We start from the raw sequence: 14,611 nt of genomic DNA on the forward strand, positions 1-14,611 counted from the left end.
GCTCTTCATGCCTCTTACCAGTGTATGTGAGGTGTAGGTGAGGGGCCAGGGAGGGGATACAGAGCACCCCATCAGACTGAAGAAACCCACACAGAACAGGAGAGGAAGGATTAACTCATTCCACTAACCTTTATCATACACCTGCTTGCTGAGCAGGATGCTGGGGACCCCCGGGCGAGGCCTTACCCTGCCTCCAGGAGGCTGACTGTACAGTGATGAAGGCTCACCTGGAGTGTAAGTGACAGGGACCAGCCTTCACCTTGGGTTAGCAACACCCCTTCAATGGTGTGGGCCTATTTCCCTAGGTCTCTGTCTCCCTCTCCTTCCCACCGTGTCTGCCTTGGTTCCTGTCTTCTGGAATCCTTGGATTTCAGGGCAGGAAGGCCCTAGGAATCATCTGGCTACACCCCTCCTTTTATGCCTAAGAAAGCTGGGGGCCAGGGAGATACAGCCACTTGCCCAAGGTCACACAATTATTTTGGTGTCCTGGTTTATCTCGGTGTTTCACTTCTTTCTCTCATATTTGTCTTTCTTGTGTGTGTTTGCAAAACTGACACAGAAAGGCAAAGTCACACAAAGAGACAGACGGCCCCCTTGCTAGTAGCAGAGGGTGTCCAGGCACAGAAACATTCTCTCACAAAGAGGGAGGGACCCCTCGCTGCTTTGGCCTGGGAGGGGTAGTGGGGGGAGCCAGGAGGAGGAAGAGGACTATGCCCTGATGTCCTGTCTGCTGGCTGGAGGTAGCCCCTCACCAGAGGTGGGAGGGTTAAGGTGCACACTCTCTTCCATCCATCTCTGGGGACCAGGCCTGGCCCCAAGGTCTAGCTGGGGTTCCCTGGGACCTGGGATTTAGGCCAGGCAGATGGACTGGGTCAGAGCTGCCTCTGGACCCCTGGCCTGCCCCGGGGTTTGGTGACCAAAGGAGAAGTTGGGGGCTGCACTTAGCGATGGGCTTTAAGGAAGAAATCAGAGGTCCTCAGCCTGAGAGCTCCAGGTGGTCTCACCGGCTCTGCCTCTCTTGTCTCTCTGTCTCTCTCACAAACACACGCGCTGACGCCCCAGTCGATGAGGGTGATTTCATTTCGCTAAGGAAAGCTTTACTGCCCGGGCTAGACGGAAAGGGGGGCAGCGGAAAGAGGTCTCTCCCCTGAGTCTGGCTTCCTTTGTTCCTCCCTCGCGTCCTCCCTCTCCCCTTCCCGGCTTCCCTCCTCTCCTCCTGGCCTCCTTCTTCCATGCTCTCTACCCCCCCTCCCCGCCCCCCTTCCCCCCAACCCCAGAGCGGGGTCCCCGCAACAGGACCTCGCCGAAGGCGGGGAGGGGGGAAGGCGGGCTCGGGCCTCAGCCTCCATGGCCGTCTTCCCGCAGGGAAGGAGTTAAGTCTCTCCGCTGCATCCCTCCTCCCTCCTCCGCCTCCCCCGCCGCCACCGAGTCCTGCAGCTAGGCCCTGGGCTGACCTTCACCGGGAGGGAGGCCGCAGTGCGCATGCCCGGGCCGGCTCCCGTCCGGCTCCAGCCGCTGCCCGGGCCCCCGGCGGGCGAGGGCGAGGAAGGGCGGCCGCGGCCCGGGACGTGCCCCCCGCGCCCGGCCGCCCTCAGCTCCCGCGCGGCGGTGGCGGGGGGTGGGGGGCCGCCGAGCCCGTCCCGCCGGCCGCGGCGCATCTCTCCCTGAGCGGGGAGAGGCGCTTTGCCATTTGGTGCTGGTGGTGCTTCGGAGGGAAGGAGCGATGGGGGGACGGCAGGGGGGACTCCGGCTCCGAGCCGCAGGGCGGCCGCCCTCTGCCCGGACACGCGCGCGGTCTGCCCGGAGCACGGCCTGGGCCCGCCGGCCGCTAAGACCAAGAGCCCACTTGGGCTGGGAGGAAGGCCCCCCGGCGGCTGGAAACGGGGCTCTCCCTGGGCCTCCACCCTGCCCTGGGCCGGAACCTGTGGCGGTGGCACTGCCCAGCCGCTCTTCTGGGGCTGAGCCTTTGGGGATGCTGGCCTTTGTGAGGTGGGAGTCCTGGCCCGGTGCACCCACACCTGCGCCTCTGCTTTCTGGTCTGAGGGCTCCCCCGGGGTCTGCACATCCAGGGTTGCCCCTGTAAAAGCAGCACGCAGATGTGCCTACTGGCTGGTGCCTCGCAATTGCACCTTGTGAGTGTGATATGGAGATGGTGGAGAGGTGCCTGTGTGTGCAAATCCTGGTGGCTCCTCGTCCCTCTGGAGTCTGCGTCCCTGTGTGCCTGAGGGGCATGAATGCATTATATATCTGTTGTCTCTGCTGGCAGAGGGATGTCTCCCAGAGAAGGCGCTGGGGGATGTCGGGGGAGACCCTGATGCTGGGGTGGCCCAGGAGGGAGTTAGCTATGGTCTTGAGTGATGCTCACCAGCTCCTTGGGTATCGCCAGAGCCTTTGGTCTAACTACCTCCTGCCGTCTCCTCCACCACCAAGCCCCGTCCCCTCCCAAATGCTGGGTATCCCCGCTTTCCTTCGTGATCCTCCCTCAAACTTAGCTGCCCAAGCTGGGGTGCCCATCCACCTCCTTTGCTGTCTTCTTTATCCCAAAGACCTCTTGGAGAGTTGAGAGCTCTGAGCTTTACACAAGGCCTAAAAATGTCTGCCCCAGCCCGATTCTCCCCAGAGCCTCTAAGGTCTGTGGTTTCATGGGTCCATGCTAGAAGCACCCACAGTGCGTAGGGGTGCCCATGGCGACTCACACCTTCAGGTAAGTGGCAGAGTATGAGCTCCATCCACTGGCCTACTGAGCTTTTCGGGTGGTTGCAAGTGTGAGCAGGCATTTATTTGATCATAAGTTCCCGTGTCCCAGCGTGGGGTGGAGTGGGGAGGAGAGTGGTACTTAAAGACCAGTCCCTGATGTCAGGGGGGCCACATTTGGAAAACCAAACCTAACATCTCAGACACTGGCCAGGCAAGTGCCAATTTGTGGCATAGCATAGATGGCAATGGGTATTCAAAGAAGAGAAAGGTTGGTGCACAGGAGTGGAACTGGAGCAGGCTTCCTGGAGGAGGTGGGGCCCACATTAGGCTTTAAAAGACAGACAGATGAGCAGTAGAAGGATTCCAGGCAAAAGAATCATGGGAGCAGAGGCTTAGACATGGGGATAAGTGAAGGGTTTTGGAAGTTAGTGGGCAGACTGGAGAGATTACCTCCGCAGGTCACCAGTAGCCACCTTGCTGGCCTATGGCAACTACCCAGCCATTCCCACCTTGCCAGGACCCAGTTTCTGCATGGTTGAGTCTAGGGGAAGCTGGGTAGAGATTTGGTAGGAAGAGGACCTCTGGGTTCCTGGCTAAGCCCGCAGAAAAGGAGGGTTGTCATGGGCCACTCTGGCCTTTCAGAAGGTTGACAGTGGGCACCCAACTGACCGTGACAGCCAGGAGCACAAGTAGAGCCCAAGGAAACCAGGCTGCAGGCAAAATGACTCTCTGGGCAGAACACTCCCTGGGTTTTATCTGACCTCTGAGGGCATTCTGAAGGGTTTGAGGGTCAGGACACCCCCCCCCCCCAGTGTAATTCTGGGTCTTTAGGGTATAACTTCAAATAACTTTTCCAACAAATTCCCCTAGGCATTGCCCTACCTCACCTGGATTCCAACAGGGCGGCCCCAGGAAGCACACAAACTTGACCCACTATGGTCCCAAAGCCTTGGGGCTCTTCCTCCAGAAGGAGGAGAGAGGGGTGTGGCCATTGGGGGCCTGGGTGGTGCTATGGTTCCCAGGCGGGGGATCTCAGGATTTGTCCCTCCTTCACCCCAGGGACTGCCAGCTCTCTGAACACTGCCTCTTCTGGGGCTCGCTCACCCAATCCCACACTTACCCTTGCTTTCTCTGGGGGTCTTGAGGCCGGCCCTCCCATATACCCAGCAGCCCCATCACCTCTGGGTCCCCCCACCCCCCACCTCATGCCCCATTCCAAAGCCCGGAGGCCCTGCCTGCCCCATTCTCTCCAACCATCCACCCAAGCACCCACCCCAGCTCCTCTCCTTCCCTCACATTCGCTGCTCTTCCTGTTCTCATGAGTCCGATCCACCTCCCCTTTCCGAAATACTTCCCCTCTTGCCCTCACTTTCTCACATAGAGACAAACAAAGACTCACATACATACCCAGAAATAGACTCACACGGAGCTGGAAGACACAGGCCGTGTCCTGCCACACACGCACCCGCAAGCGCGCGCACGCACCCGAGGCTCTCGTGGAGGGAGGCACACAGAGAAGGCATTTGTCTGTGCACGCACATAAACATCCACACCCACAGCCACCGAGCCATGCCCACACCAGGGTGCAGACACACACGGCGGGCGAGACAAGGGCGCACACATCTGTGGACGCGAGGGGACAGCGCCTCCCCGGGCACACCCACCGCTGTGGGCCTGGTGCAGGAGGAAGGCCTCCCCCCACCCCCCCAACCCCCCCCCCCCCCCGGATTCCTTCCTTCCAGAGAATGTTTCCCTACTTGGCCTGCCAGGTCTCTGGGGAAAGGGCCTCAGAAATGCAGCAGGAGCCCACTTGGGGGACAGTTGGAACTGCCTGTTCCCTGCCTGGCCCTGCCGGCGAATTCCCTAACCGAGAAACTATTTGTGGCGAGAGCCCGGGTGGCCGACGAGCCCCCCGCCGCCTCCCCTCGCGTCCCCTCCCCGCGCCGCCTCCCCGCGGCCCTCGGCGGCCTCGGGCTGCAGTGCCGCTGCCCAGCGCCCCGGAGCCGGGCTCGCCGGCGTGCCTCGCCGCTTATCTGCGCTGTTTGGACAGCGAGGGCTGCAAAGGCAGGCGTTTCGGCCCCGCCGAGTCAACAGGCAGACCCCGGGCCGCCGGACTATTTCTGTCTTATCAGTACAGGAATGCGGCAGCCGCGGCCGCGGCGGCGGCGGCGGCGGGCGGGCGGCGGCGGCGTGGGCCGTGGGCCGTCAGGGCAGCCCTGAAGGGGCCCCCTCCCCACTCCGCTCGAGTAGAAGTGTGAGAGAGCCCAGCAGGACTCAGAGGGGAGAGTTGGAGGAAAAAAAAAGGCAGAAAAGGGAAAGAAAGAGGAAGAGAGAGAGAGAGTGAGAGGAGCCGCTGAGCCCACCCCGATGGCCGCGGACGAAGTTGCCGGAGGGGCGCGCAAAGCCACGAAAAGCAAACTTTTTGAGTTTCTGGTCCATGGGGTGGTGAGTGGGGGAAAGTTAGCGGGGGAGGGTGAGCGAGCTGGCTCGGGCTGAATGGAGGGATGATCGGGAGGGGCCGGGAGGGGGCTCCCGCTCTCCCACCCCTCCGGCGGGGGCGCCGCGGCCCGCGGCCCAGCCCCAGCACTGTGCCGGCGCCCTGGCACTCGAACACGTCGTCAGGCGGCGGGCCGGGGATGGGTGCCCGGGCGGGGACGGAAGCGTCTGCATGGGTTCTTGTCAGGGGCTGGGGGTGGGACTTGGGGACTGCCCCCCAAGTGTGGGGGGGTCCCCTCTGTACTAGACGTGTTGTCTTCTATTCTTTTCCTCGTGGGCCCAGGTGTTCCCCTGCCCTGGGGGTGGGGGCAGGGGACACGGCAGCGGGTGCGCTGGGTTGTCTGCTCATCCATTGGGACAGTGTCTCTCTGATTGTGTCTCTCTGAGCAAGAGGAAGGAGCAGGTGACCCTGGAGGCACTGTGAGCGGGAAGCTCTCTGCCCCAACAACCTCTGCATCCTGGCAGGAGGGCTCTGGGGCTTCGCTGATGGCTTCTGCCATCCGGGTCAGAGAAAGACCCTCTCGAGGGACAGACCCCAAGTGAAGGGGTCTGAAGATCCCCTTGGCAGACTCAGCCACCAGAAGCCGATGTCTTTAAATCCTCAAAGGTGTGAAGGAAGGGCTGGAGTCAGGGATGTAAGGCCTAGAGACCGAAGGGGCAGGGCGGCACCTTCCTTCCAGGAGCGGACTTGGAAGGTACACAGGGAGCCCAAGGGAGCCCAAGGGAGCCCAGGGTGACCTGAGGGGATGGGACCTCAGGCTGAGGCAGCAGGAGCCAGGCTGGTAGAGATGTGGAAGGCAGTGGAATGGGAGAGGCAGAGACTGTTGGGCTTGGAATGGCCACTGGGGTTGGAGCTGGGTGCAGAGGAGGCAGTCAAGTTGACTATGGCCAAATTTGGTTGTGACCCCAAAGAAGGCACGTTCTCAGTGAGGGAAACCAAAGTCCCTAGAATCTTGGCCCTTCTTTGGGGTAGTCCCCTTGGTTGGCACAGCTCTCTGGGGGCTCTGGAAGCTTCTCTTTTGGGGCCTCTTCAGCAGATCAGCAAGTTATCACTGGCCTTGAGAAATGGGAGAGCAGCTGATTGGGTAAAGGGGCTTCCCTGGGGCAGCCTGTTCTCCTGTCCCAGAGATCTCTGAGGCAACTTCCCAGGGGGGACCATGTCGGTCAGCCAAGTTGCCGGTCCTAACCATGCTGCTGGTGAAGTCCCTTTAAAAAGGCCCATCTAGGAGAGAGAGGGGGCTATATGTGTGGGGGTTTTTTGGTGGTGTTTGGGTTTTTTTGTTGTTGGTGGGTTTTTGTTTTGTTTTGTTTTGTTTTGTGGATTTTATTTATTTATTTTTTTTTGCCAACTTACAGCTTCAGTTCTTGGGTGTCTGAGTCCCACCACTCCACTCCCAGTACCCCATCTGTGCTGGTGGGCCTGGGCCTAGGCTCCATTCTGGGCCACCACTCTGGAGATATGAGTGATAGGGTCAGGTGCGGTGGGGGAGGCAGACACATGGATGGGCAGTTTTCACTGTGGGAGAGATAGACAGAGACAGCTGGCTGGCTGGGAGTTAGGGTTAGACACAGTGCAGGGCCAGAGGGACAGGAGGGAGAAGTTGGCATTTACAAGGAATTCACCGGGCTCAGGCTCAGGGCTCCTCCTTGTGCCTGAGGGCAAAGCAGGTAGTGTTTAAAAGGTGGCAGGGCGCAGGGACTGCATCCCTTGTTCCCTAATCTTCCTGCTCTCTTTGTCCCCATCACACCCACCCTCCACTTTTCAGCCCCTTGGGCCTTCCCGGATTCCTCTTCTGGAATCTGGACAAGTGGGGTTTTCAAAGTCTGTGAAACACTTAGTGAATTTGCATTTCATCTCCATCCCATCTGAGGTGGCAAGGGAATACACCTGCCTCATCTTGCTCTCCATGTCCCCCTCAGAGCCCTGGCTTCCTACCTCACTGGGGCGGGGTGGGAAGTGGAAGAGTTCTGTAGGATGGAACCATCTCTGGCAATGCAGGCGGACAGGAAGGGAGAGATGGATGGAAGAGGAAATGCCACTCACTCGCTCACTCACTCACTCGCAGCCTTTGAGCTCTGCAAGCCCCCTGGGCAGCCCACCTCCAGCCCAGCTGCCTCCCATCCTGTCAGGGACTCCTGGTGTGGTGTGACCTCACTGGCTCCTGTGGCCTCCAGCCTTCACCTTGGGAGTAAATTATGGGGGGGGGGGGTGCCCCTGGGTGTGGTGGCTTGGAATCAGCTGAGGGGGGTGTGGGTTGAGACTGAAGGGTGGAAAGCAGGGGCCCAGAGAGAAGGGTGGGTTTAGTGGGGAGGGCAAGTGCCCAGCAGGACGGCCCAGGAAGTGGATGGAGAGGTGAGGAGTGGAAAGAGGGACAGAAGTCCTCTAGCAGAGAGCAGGGCCTCTAAGCCAGATGAAGCTGCAGAGATCAGAGAGCCCCCACACCCGGGGAACCGGCAGTTCCATGCCACCTTGGCCAGGAGGAGCGGGGTGACCTTGGCTAGGTCGCTTTTCTCCTTGAGCTGCGGTTCCCTCATCTGTCAAGTGGGGTTGGAAGGACCCCCTCCGTCCGGTCCGTCTTGCAGAGGAGAATGTGGTTGTGAACATCCTTTGAAAAGGTTGAAAGGCGCCATTAATATTCATTTTCGCGGTACCTTCCGCAAATCCGAGGCTGGCAGTGCCCAGTGCAGTTGCCTGGCTTCAGTTAGCTTCCTGCGGCGAGACGCAGAGCCCCCTCCGCCCAGCCGCGCGGTGGCGGCGCCCCTGCCCCTCCCACCCCTCGCTCACGCGGGCGGCATCAGGGTCACCGGCCGGGGGGGCGGGGGGGGGGCGCGGGGTGGGAGACACGCGGCTCTGCGCGCCCAGAACCGGGGCCCTGAGCTGACCGGCGGGCGCCTGTTTCTGCCTCACCTCCGCCCCTCGCCCCCCCTCCCCGCCCCCCAGCGCCCCGGGATGCCGTCTGGAGCCCGGATGCCCCACCAGGGGGCGCCCATGGGCCCCCCGGGCTCCCCGTACATGGGCAGCCCCGCCGTGCGACCCGGCCTGGCCCCCGCGGGCATGGAGCCCGCCCGCAAGCGAGCAGCGCCCCCGCCCGGCCAGAGCCAGGCCCAGAGCCAGGGCCAGCCGGTGCCCACCGCCCCCGCGCGGAGCCGCAGGTGAGTGGGGCCCAGCGCGGAGGGGGCGGGCCACGCGACCCCAGGGACGGGGCGGCTGAGCAGCGAGCCTAGAAGGAGCAGGGAGGGAGGATCGGCCGGGAACGAGCCGTCCTGGGTGGGATGCCCTCTGGGGAGGTGGGCCGAGGGGGCACTGGTCCGGTTCCTTTGTGTGCCCACCGTAGAGACTGAGGCTGCGGCCGTCGCGCCCTTCTCCTTGTCACCTGCTCGCTCCTTCTCTCCACCCCTTGTCCCCAGGTTCTGGGAGATGCTTCCTCCGTCTTTGGGGTGGGGGTGGGGGTGGGGCTGGCAGGAGGGCCGAGGGCTGAGCTTCAGGGATTGTGTTTCTCAAAGTGTGGCTGTCCAGTGCACCGTCCCCAGTCCCCTGGCTTGACTGTTTTAGAAGCCCCACTCGAGATATTCTAAATCTGACTCTCTGGCCAGGGGGGTGGAGTCTGGGGATGTGCCCTGTGGGTGGGTGGTCTCCATAACGGTTCTGCTCTCAGGTAGTACTTAGGCACTTAGAGGTTAAAGAGCTGCCCTAATCTGTCTCCTGGACCAGGTCTGCCCCCAGGAGCCACCAGGGGCCAGCCCATTTCCCTGTCTGAGCCAGCTGGTGGCACCCCAAAAGCCCCTGCTGGTGTCTGGCAAGAGAGATGCCCCTCTGGGTTTCACTATTTAACCAAACACACATGCTTCCCTTTGCACACCAGATGGAGTCCTATAAAAGGAGTAATATGGATTTTACCTCATTATTAAATATTTTTTACACATCAAGGAAAATTCACCATTTATAGGAATCCCATGATGAATTCTTTTGCAAAGTGAATCATCTTTTTATACAGTAAACAAATTCCTGATTTGTCTTGTATAGATGGAGAGTTTCACACAGATAATTTCTTCAAAACAAATCAGACCTTTCAGGAAAGATGCTTACCTAGCCTTAGAATAGGCTTTTGGACAGGAGGGGGCAGTGGTTATCACCACACAGGGATGGTACAGAGCCATGCCCCAGGCTGGGTGCTAATCTCAACTGGCCAAGGATTTTCTGGGGTGCTTTTGGGAATCAGAAGCAGCTAGCAGATCAAGAAGAGTTCAAGTCCCAGCTGCCACCCCAAGTCCAGTCTGCAGTCACACCCTGCAGGACATCCCTCTCCCTGGATCCCTACGGGTGTGTTTCTGGACCCTGTTGGCAGGTGATCCCATAGCCTGTCAGCATCCTCTTCCAAGCCCAGGTTGCCAGGGGTGCAAGTCCTCACCAGCTTCACCCATCACCTTCTGCTCCAGGGATGGGAGAGGTTGTTGGCTCTGCTTCCCGCTGAGCTCAGGCCACCTCAGGCTGTACACCCCTGCTTAACAGAAAGGGAAAGTCCTCAGAATCCCTCCTCCCTCCCCTCTGTCCTCCCTCTCCCTAGCTTTTCTCAAACACTTTTGCAGCTCCCCCACCCCCCTCACCCCTTCTAAGTCTAAATTTCTCTGGCCTGAGGGTGTGGTGGGGTAGAAAGGGGCTCCCAGACTAAATAAAGGATGGGGCCACATCTGCTCCCCACGAGAGGACATAGCGCCATGCCAGACACCACTGCCGTTGCCCCTTGGGCGGGCAGACAAGCGGGCTGTGGGAACCCCAGCCAGGCGGGTGGAGATGTCGGGATAATTTAGCAGGTGGCCTCGTTACTCCCAGATCTGTCGCCATGGTAACCTGGTTTTTTCTTTAAAAAATGTACAGTGCCAAGAGGAGGAAGATGGCTGACAAAATCCTCCCTCAAAGGGTGAGTGCCTTTCACAGCAGCCCCCAGCCCACCCCCCACCCTTTGCTGCTCTGCCTCCTCCCCCTCTACCCCACCACCCTGGGCCGCTTCCCCTCCCCCTCCCCCCTCAGTAGCAGAGCTTCATGTCACAGCCACTTTCACTTTTTGTTTAAAAAGCTAATTAAGAAGTGGGGCTCCCTGGCCAGAGGGAGGGAGTAGGGCAGAGGGAAGGAGCGAAGGAGCCATAAGAGGTAGGGTCTTGTGCCCCGGGTGCAGTGGACTGAGCTCCAGGGGACCCAAGACTGGCAGGGGAACTGAAGCCGGCCAGAAGGCCCAGATGTCATAAGTGAAGCCAGGCTGAGCTATATGTTGGGGAGGGGGGGGGAGTACTGCAGCTGAGAAGGTAGGTGGAGTGACAAGGTAGGATGCCAGGGTAGAGGCAAGCAGCGACATCCTTGGTGTCAGGCACTCCAGGGTCCTAGCCACTTTGCAGACACCCAAGGGAGGTTCAGAGGCCATCTGACAAGGGAAAGGACAAGATGAGGAGGTGAAGCCCAGTTCCAGGGCTCCATGGCTGCCAGGGCCTCCCGTGGCGATAATATGCACAGAAACCCCTAGAGGAAGAAGTAGCTTTTATCCCCACATGTGGAGGTCCTTTCTGCTGGATATGCAGTCCTGGGGAGAAGTCCCCATTTGCACTCTCCGAGTTCCATGCCCTGAACCTGGCCAGCTCCCCGCTATGCTTTTTGTACCCTGGGACTGCATGAGGCGCACATTCCACCCACAAGATTGGCTGAGCCACAGGTTCCCTGCCTTGCTCCTTCTCTTCCAGATCCGGGAGCTGGTCCCCGAGTCCCAGGCTTATATGGACCTGCTGGCGTTTGAGAGGAAACTGGATCAAACCATCATGCGGAAGCGGGTGGACATCCAGGAGGCTCTGAAGAGGCCAATGAAGGTGTCTTGATTTGGGGGCATGAAGAGGTCTCTAGGTCCTGTTCCAGGAATGGAAAAGTGGGACTGCCCCGGGAATGGGAGCACACAGTGTTTGCTCTTGTACTATACTCTTTATTTCTACAGCAAAAGCGGAAGCTGCGTCTTTATATCTCCAATACTTTTAACCCTGCGAAGCCTGATGCTGAAGATTCTGATGGCAGCATTGCCTCCTGGGAGCTGCGGGTGGAGGGGAAGCTCCTGGATGACGTACGTCCTGGCCCAGGTCTCTCCAGGTGTCCTGGGGTGGGTATGGGGCTGAGCTGAGGACAGAAGGAGATGTTTGCACTATGGGTTAGGGAGTCAGCCCAACCAGGGGTGGGCGGCCTGAAGAGACAGTATGGGTGTAGAGGCCTGCTTCTAATCATGCTGCCCTACCCAACCAGCCCCACCCGCTCCCGACTCATCCTGCCCCCACGGTCCCTGTCCTGCCCCCACGGTCCCTGTCCCTTTCCCACAGCCCAGCAAGCAGAAGCGGAAGTTCTCTTCCTTCTTCAAGAGTTTGGTCATTGAACTGGACAAAGACCTTTATGGCCCCGACAACCACCTAGTCGAGGTAAGACCCAGACCTCTTTTGCCCGGGAACTGCCACCCTTCCAGACCACAGTTCCATCAGCCGCACAGATCTGGATCAGGGACCACCCTAGAGTCCCTGGCCTCGGCAGCCCATGTGGGCCTGTGAGGTGACCCAGCTCTCCTTCCCTGGGCAGTGGCACCGAACACCCACAACCCAGGAGACGGATGGGTTCCAGGTGAAGAGGCCGGGGGACCTGAGTGTACGCTGCACACTGCTTCTCATGCTGGACTACCAGGTCTGTGCCCTGCCCCCTGACTCCACCTGAGGCCCCTAGCCCCCCCAGCCCCCCACCCCTTCCCTTAGGCCAGGTCTAGGCTTCACGGGAATGCACCAAGAGACCCCATTCTTTTCCCTACCTCATTTCCAGAAGCAGGTTTCCCAGGAGCCCAGTCACCACATTCCCCCAGTCCCACACTGCCTGGCCCTGAGCTCTTCCCACTCCCTCTTTATGTCCATGGCCATCTTTCCTCAGCCTCCCCAATTCAAACTGGATCCTCGCCTGGCTCGGCTGTTGGGATTGCACACACAGAGCCGCTCGGCCATTGTGCAGGCCCTGTGGCAGTATGTGAAGACCAACAGGCTGCAGGACTCGCATGATAAGGAATACATCAATGGGGACAAATACTTCCAGCAGGTACCCTCTCTCCTGATCTTGGGGATGTGGGGGGCAGGCAGAGGTACCAATAGGGGAAGTGCCTCGACTAAGGCAGCACCACCCCCCTTCTAGATTCCTGGGTATCACAAATGGTAAGCAGGGTCCTAGTGTAGGCCCTACTGCAGCATAGCTCCATGCTGCAGCCCACCATCCATTTTAGACTAGCCAGTTTAGAAAGATCCAGAACCTTAAAAGGTCAACAGTTTGGGGAATGTAATATTCTTGGCACTTGGAAGTTAGGATCCCTGGGTTCTAGTCCTGGGTCCAAGACTCTACCAAAGTAGAGATTATTAATAATGCTTTAAAAATAAATATGCCAGATAAACTTGAGGAGTAAAATAACAGTCGAGGTTTATTGAGCACTCGCCATATGCCAGGCACCACTGCAGGCATTTGATGTGTACTCATCCACTTAGTTCTCCCAGCCACCCTGGTAGTTACTATCCCCACACCGGACATGCTACAACAGGCCTGAGAGCCTAGTGGACTGGCCCAAGGTTGCAGTGTTAATGGGAGAGGCAGGATTTGCACCTCGGTGGCCGCCGACCCAGAGCGGGTGCTTTGGTCCCTTGCACCACAACCCCCACACCTCCTGGTCCACTCTCTACTGCCCACAGACACCCTGGTCCCAGCCCCAGCAGCACTAAGGAGTTAGATTTGCTCTTGGCATCTTGTGGCTGCCCACAATGGAAGGATCTAGGGCTGAGTGGTCTCTTTCTCTCCCACCTCAGATTTTTGATTGCCCACGGCTGAAGTTTTCTGAGATTCCCCAGCGCCTCACAGCTCTGCTGCTGCCCCCTGACCCAATCGTCATCAACCACGTCATCAGGTGAGGCCCCAGCTTGCTCCTCTGACCAGAGAATCATGGCAGTCCTGCCCACTCTATCCCTCCCACCCCACCCCACCCCTGCCCCCCACCTCTGCCCCTGGGACCCTTGGCCTCTGTGGAAGCAGTGTGGATACCAAGGGCTGGACTTCCCTGGCAGCGTGGACCCGTCGGACCAGAAGAAGACGGCGTGCTATGATATTGACGTGGAGGTGGAGGAGCCACTGAAGGGACAGATGAGCAGCTTCCTCCTGTCCACAGCCAACCAGCAGGAGATCAGCGCTCTGGACAGTAAGGTGGGGCCAGAGCCCAGAACTGGAGTGGGACATTAACCCAGAAATGACAAAATACAGACAACAGAAAAGAGCGTAGGCCTATGGAGAGATGAAGGGGGCAGGTGGCCCTTCCCTCGCTACTTGGGAGTGTTGCCCATCCCCCCTTCCTCGGGACTGCAGAGGCAGCAGCGGGACTGCAGAGGGAGCAGCGACCTGAGGGAGAGCCCTTCAAAGAACAGATGGCAGCAGATCCCAACCCCCACTCGCCCCCCTCCTCCTTCCCCTCCTCTCCCACATCACCATGGCCAGGTGAAAGTGTCTGTCTTTCTACCTGTAGATCCATGAGACGATTGAGTCCATAAACCAGCTCAAGATCCAGAGGGACTTCATGCTAAGCTTCTCCAGAGACCCCAAAGGCTACATCCAAGACCTGCTCCGCTCCCAGAGCCGGGACCTCAAGGTGAAGGGGACTCAGGGAGCACTGGATGGAAGACAAGCATATCGGGAAGACAGTAAATGTTGTTACATGGGGGCTGGAGGGGGTCTGGGCACAGGGCTGACCCCACTGCTCCCTCCCAGGTGATGACAGATGTGGCAGGCAACCCTGAAGAGGAGCGCCGGGCTGAGTTTTACCACCAGCCCTGGTCCCAGGAAGCTGTCAGCCGCTATTTCTACTGCAAGGTGTGGAGGGGCCCGTGTACCTCAGGCCTTCCCTCCCTCACTCCAGGAGAAGCCTCCCTTCTCAGCCACGTCTGTGGCCCTTGCCACTCCACCAACCCCCTCGCCGCGGAGGAGCCCTCCCTGCTCCCAGAGTCTCTTCCAGGGTGGCTGGGTGGGACTGTCCTGTCACTCACCAACAACAGTGTAACCCTGCTACTGCTCTTATTTCTCTAAAGATCCAGCAGCGCAGGCAGGAGTTGGAGCAGTCGCTGGTTGTGCGCAACACCTAGGAGCCCCTGTGAATGACCACCGCTGTGGGCCTCTGGGCCCAGGCCCTGTCCCCCAAAGCTCTGCCATCACTCTTCTGACACGTGCTGGGTGAGGCAGGGGAATGATTAAAGGTCATGCATCTGAGAGCAGCCTTGTGTGTCATTGGCAACTGGGGAGGAAGGACAGGGGGAAAGCTGTGGGTCCCTCTGGGAAACCCCCCTCTGTCCCAGATTCTTCTCTTTACTCCATTTTCCCTAGACCTAAGAA

General features: G+C 59.4%; 1 protein-coding gene across 4 annotated transcripts in view; it reads left to right on the forward strand.

The window, feature by feature from the left end:
• Positions 1-14,488, forward strand: part of SMARCD3 (SWI/SNF related, matrix associated, actin dependent regulator of chromatin, subfamily d, member 3) — a 31,195-nt gene extending 16,707 nt beyond the window's left edge. For 2 of the 4 annotated variants that reach the window (XM_041751928.1, XM_041751929.1), the window contains exons 3-14: positions 8,135-8,346; positions 10,070-10,112; positions 10,924-11,046; positions 11,169-11,307; positions 11,468-11,637; positions 11,792-11,893; positions 12,131-12,292; positions 13,045-13,142; positions 13,300-13,435; positions 13,752-13,874; positions 13,994-14,095; positions 14,311-14,488. In XM_041751928.1, coding sequence (XP_041607862.1) covers positions 8,135-8,346; positions 10,070-10,112; positions 10,924-11,046; positions 11,169-11,307; positions 11,468-11,637; positions 11,792-11,893; positions 12,131-12,292; positions 13,045-13,142; positions 13,300-13,435; positions 13,752-13,874; positions 13,994-14,095; positions 14,311-14,364 — 1,464 coding nt within the window. In that variant the 3' untranslated portion in view covers positions 14,365-14,488. Of the gene's footprint in view, positions 1-4,849; positions 5,143-8,134; positions 8,347-10,069; positions 10,113-10,923; positions 11,047-11,168; positions 11,308-11,467; positions 11,638-11,791; positions 11,894-12,130; positions 12,293-13,044; positions 13,143-13,299; positions 13,436-13,751; positions 13,875-13,993; positions 14,096-14,310 lie in introns of those variants that run through there. The other 2 variants (XM_041751927.1, XM_041751930.1) reach the window with 2 other exon arrangements.
• The last annotated feature ends 123 nt before the right edge of the window (positions 14,489-14,611 follow it).

This window comes from Vulpes lagopus, chromosome 4, assembly GCF_018345385.1.
Source record: "Vulpes lagopus strain Blue_001 chromosome 4, ASM1834538v1, whole genome shotgun sequence".
Classification (NCBI taxonomy): domain Eukaryota; kingdom Metazoa; phylum Chordata; class Mammalia; order Carnivora; family Canidae; genus Vulpes; species Vulpes lagopus.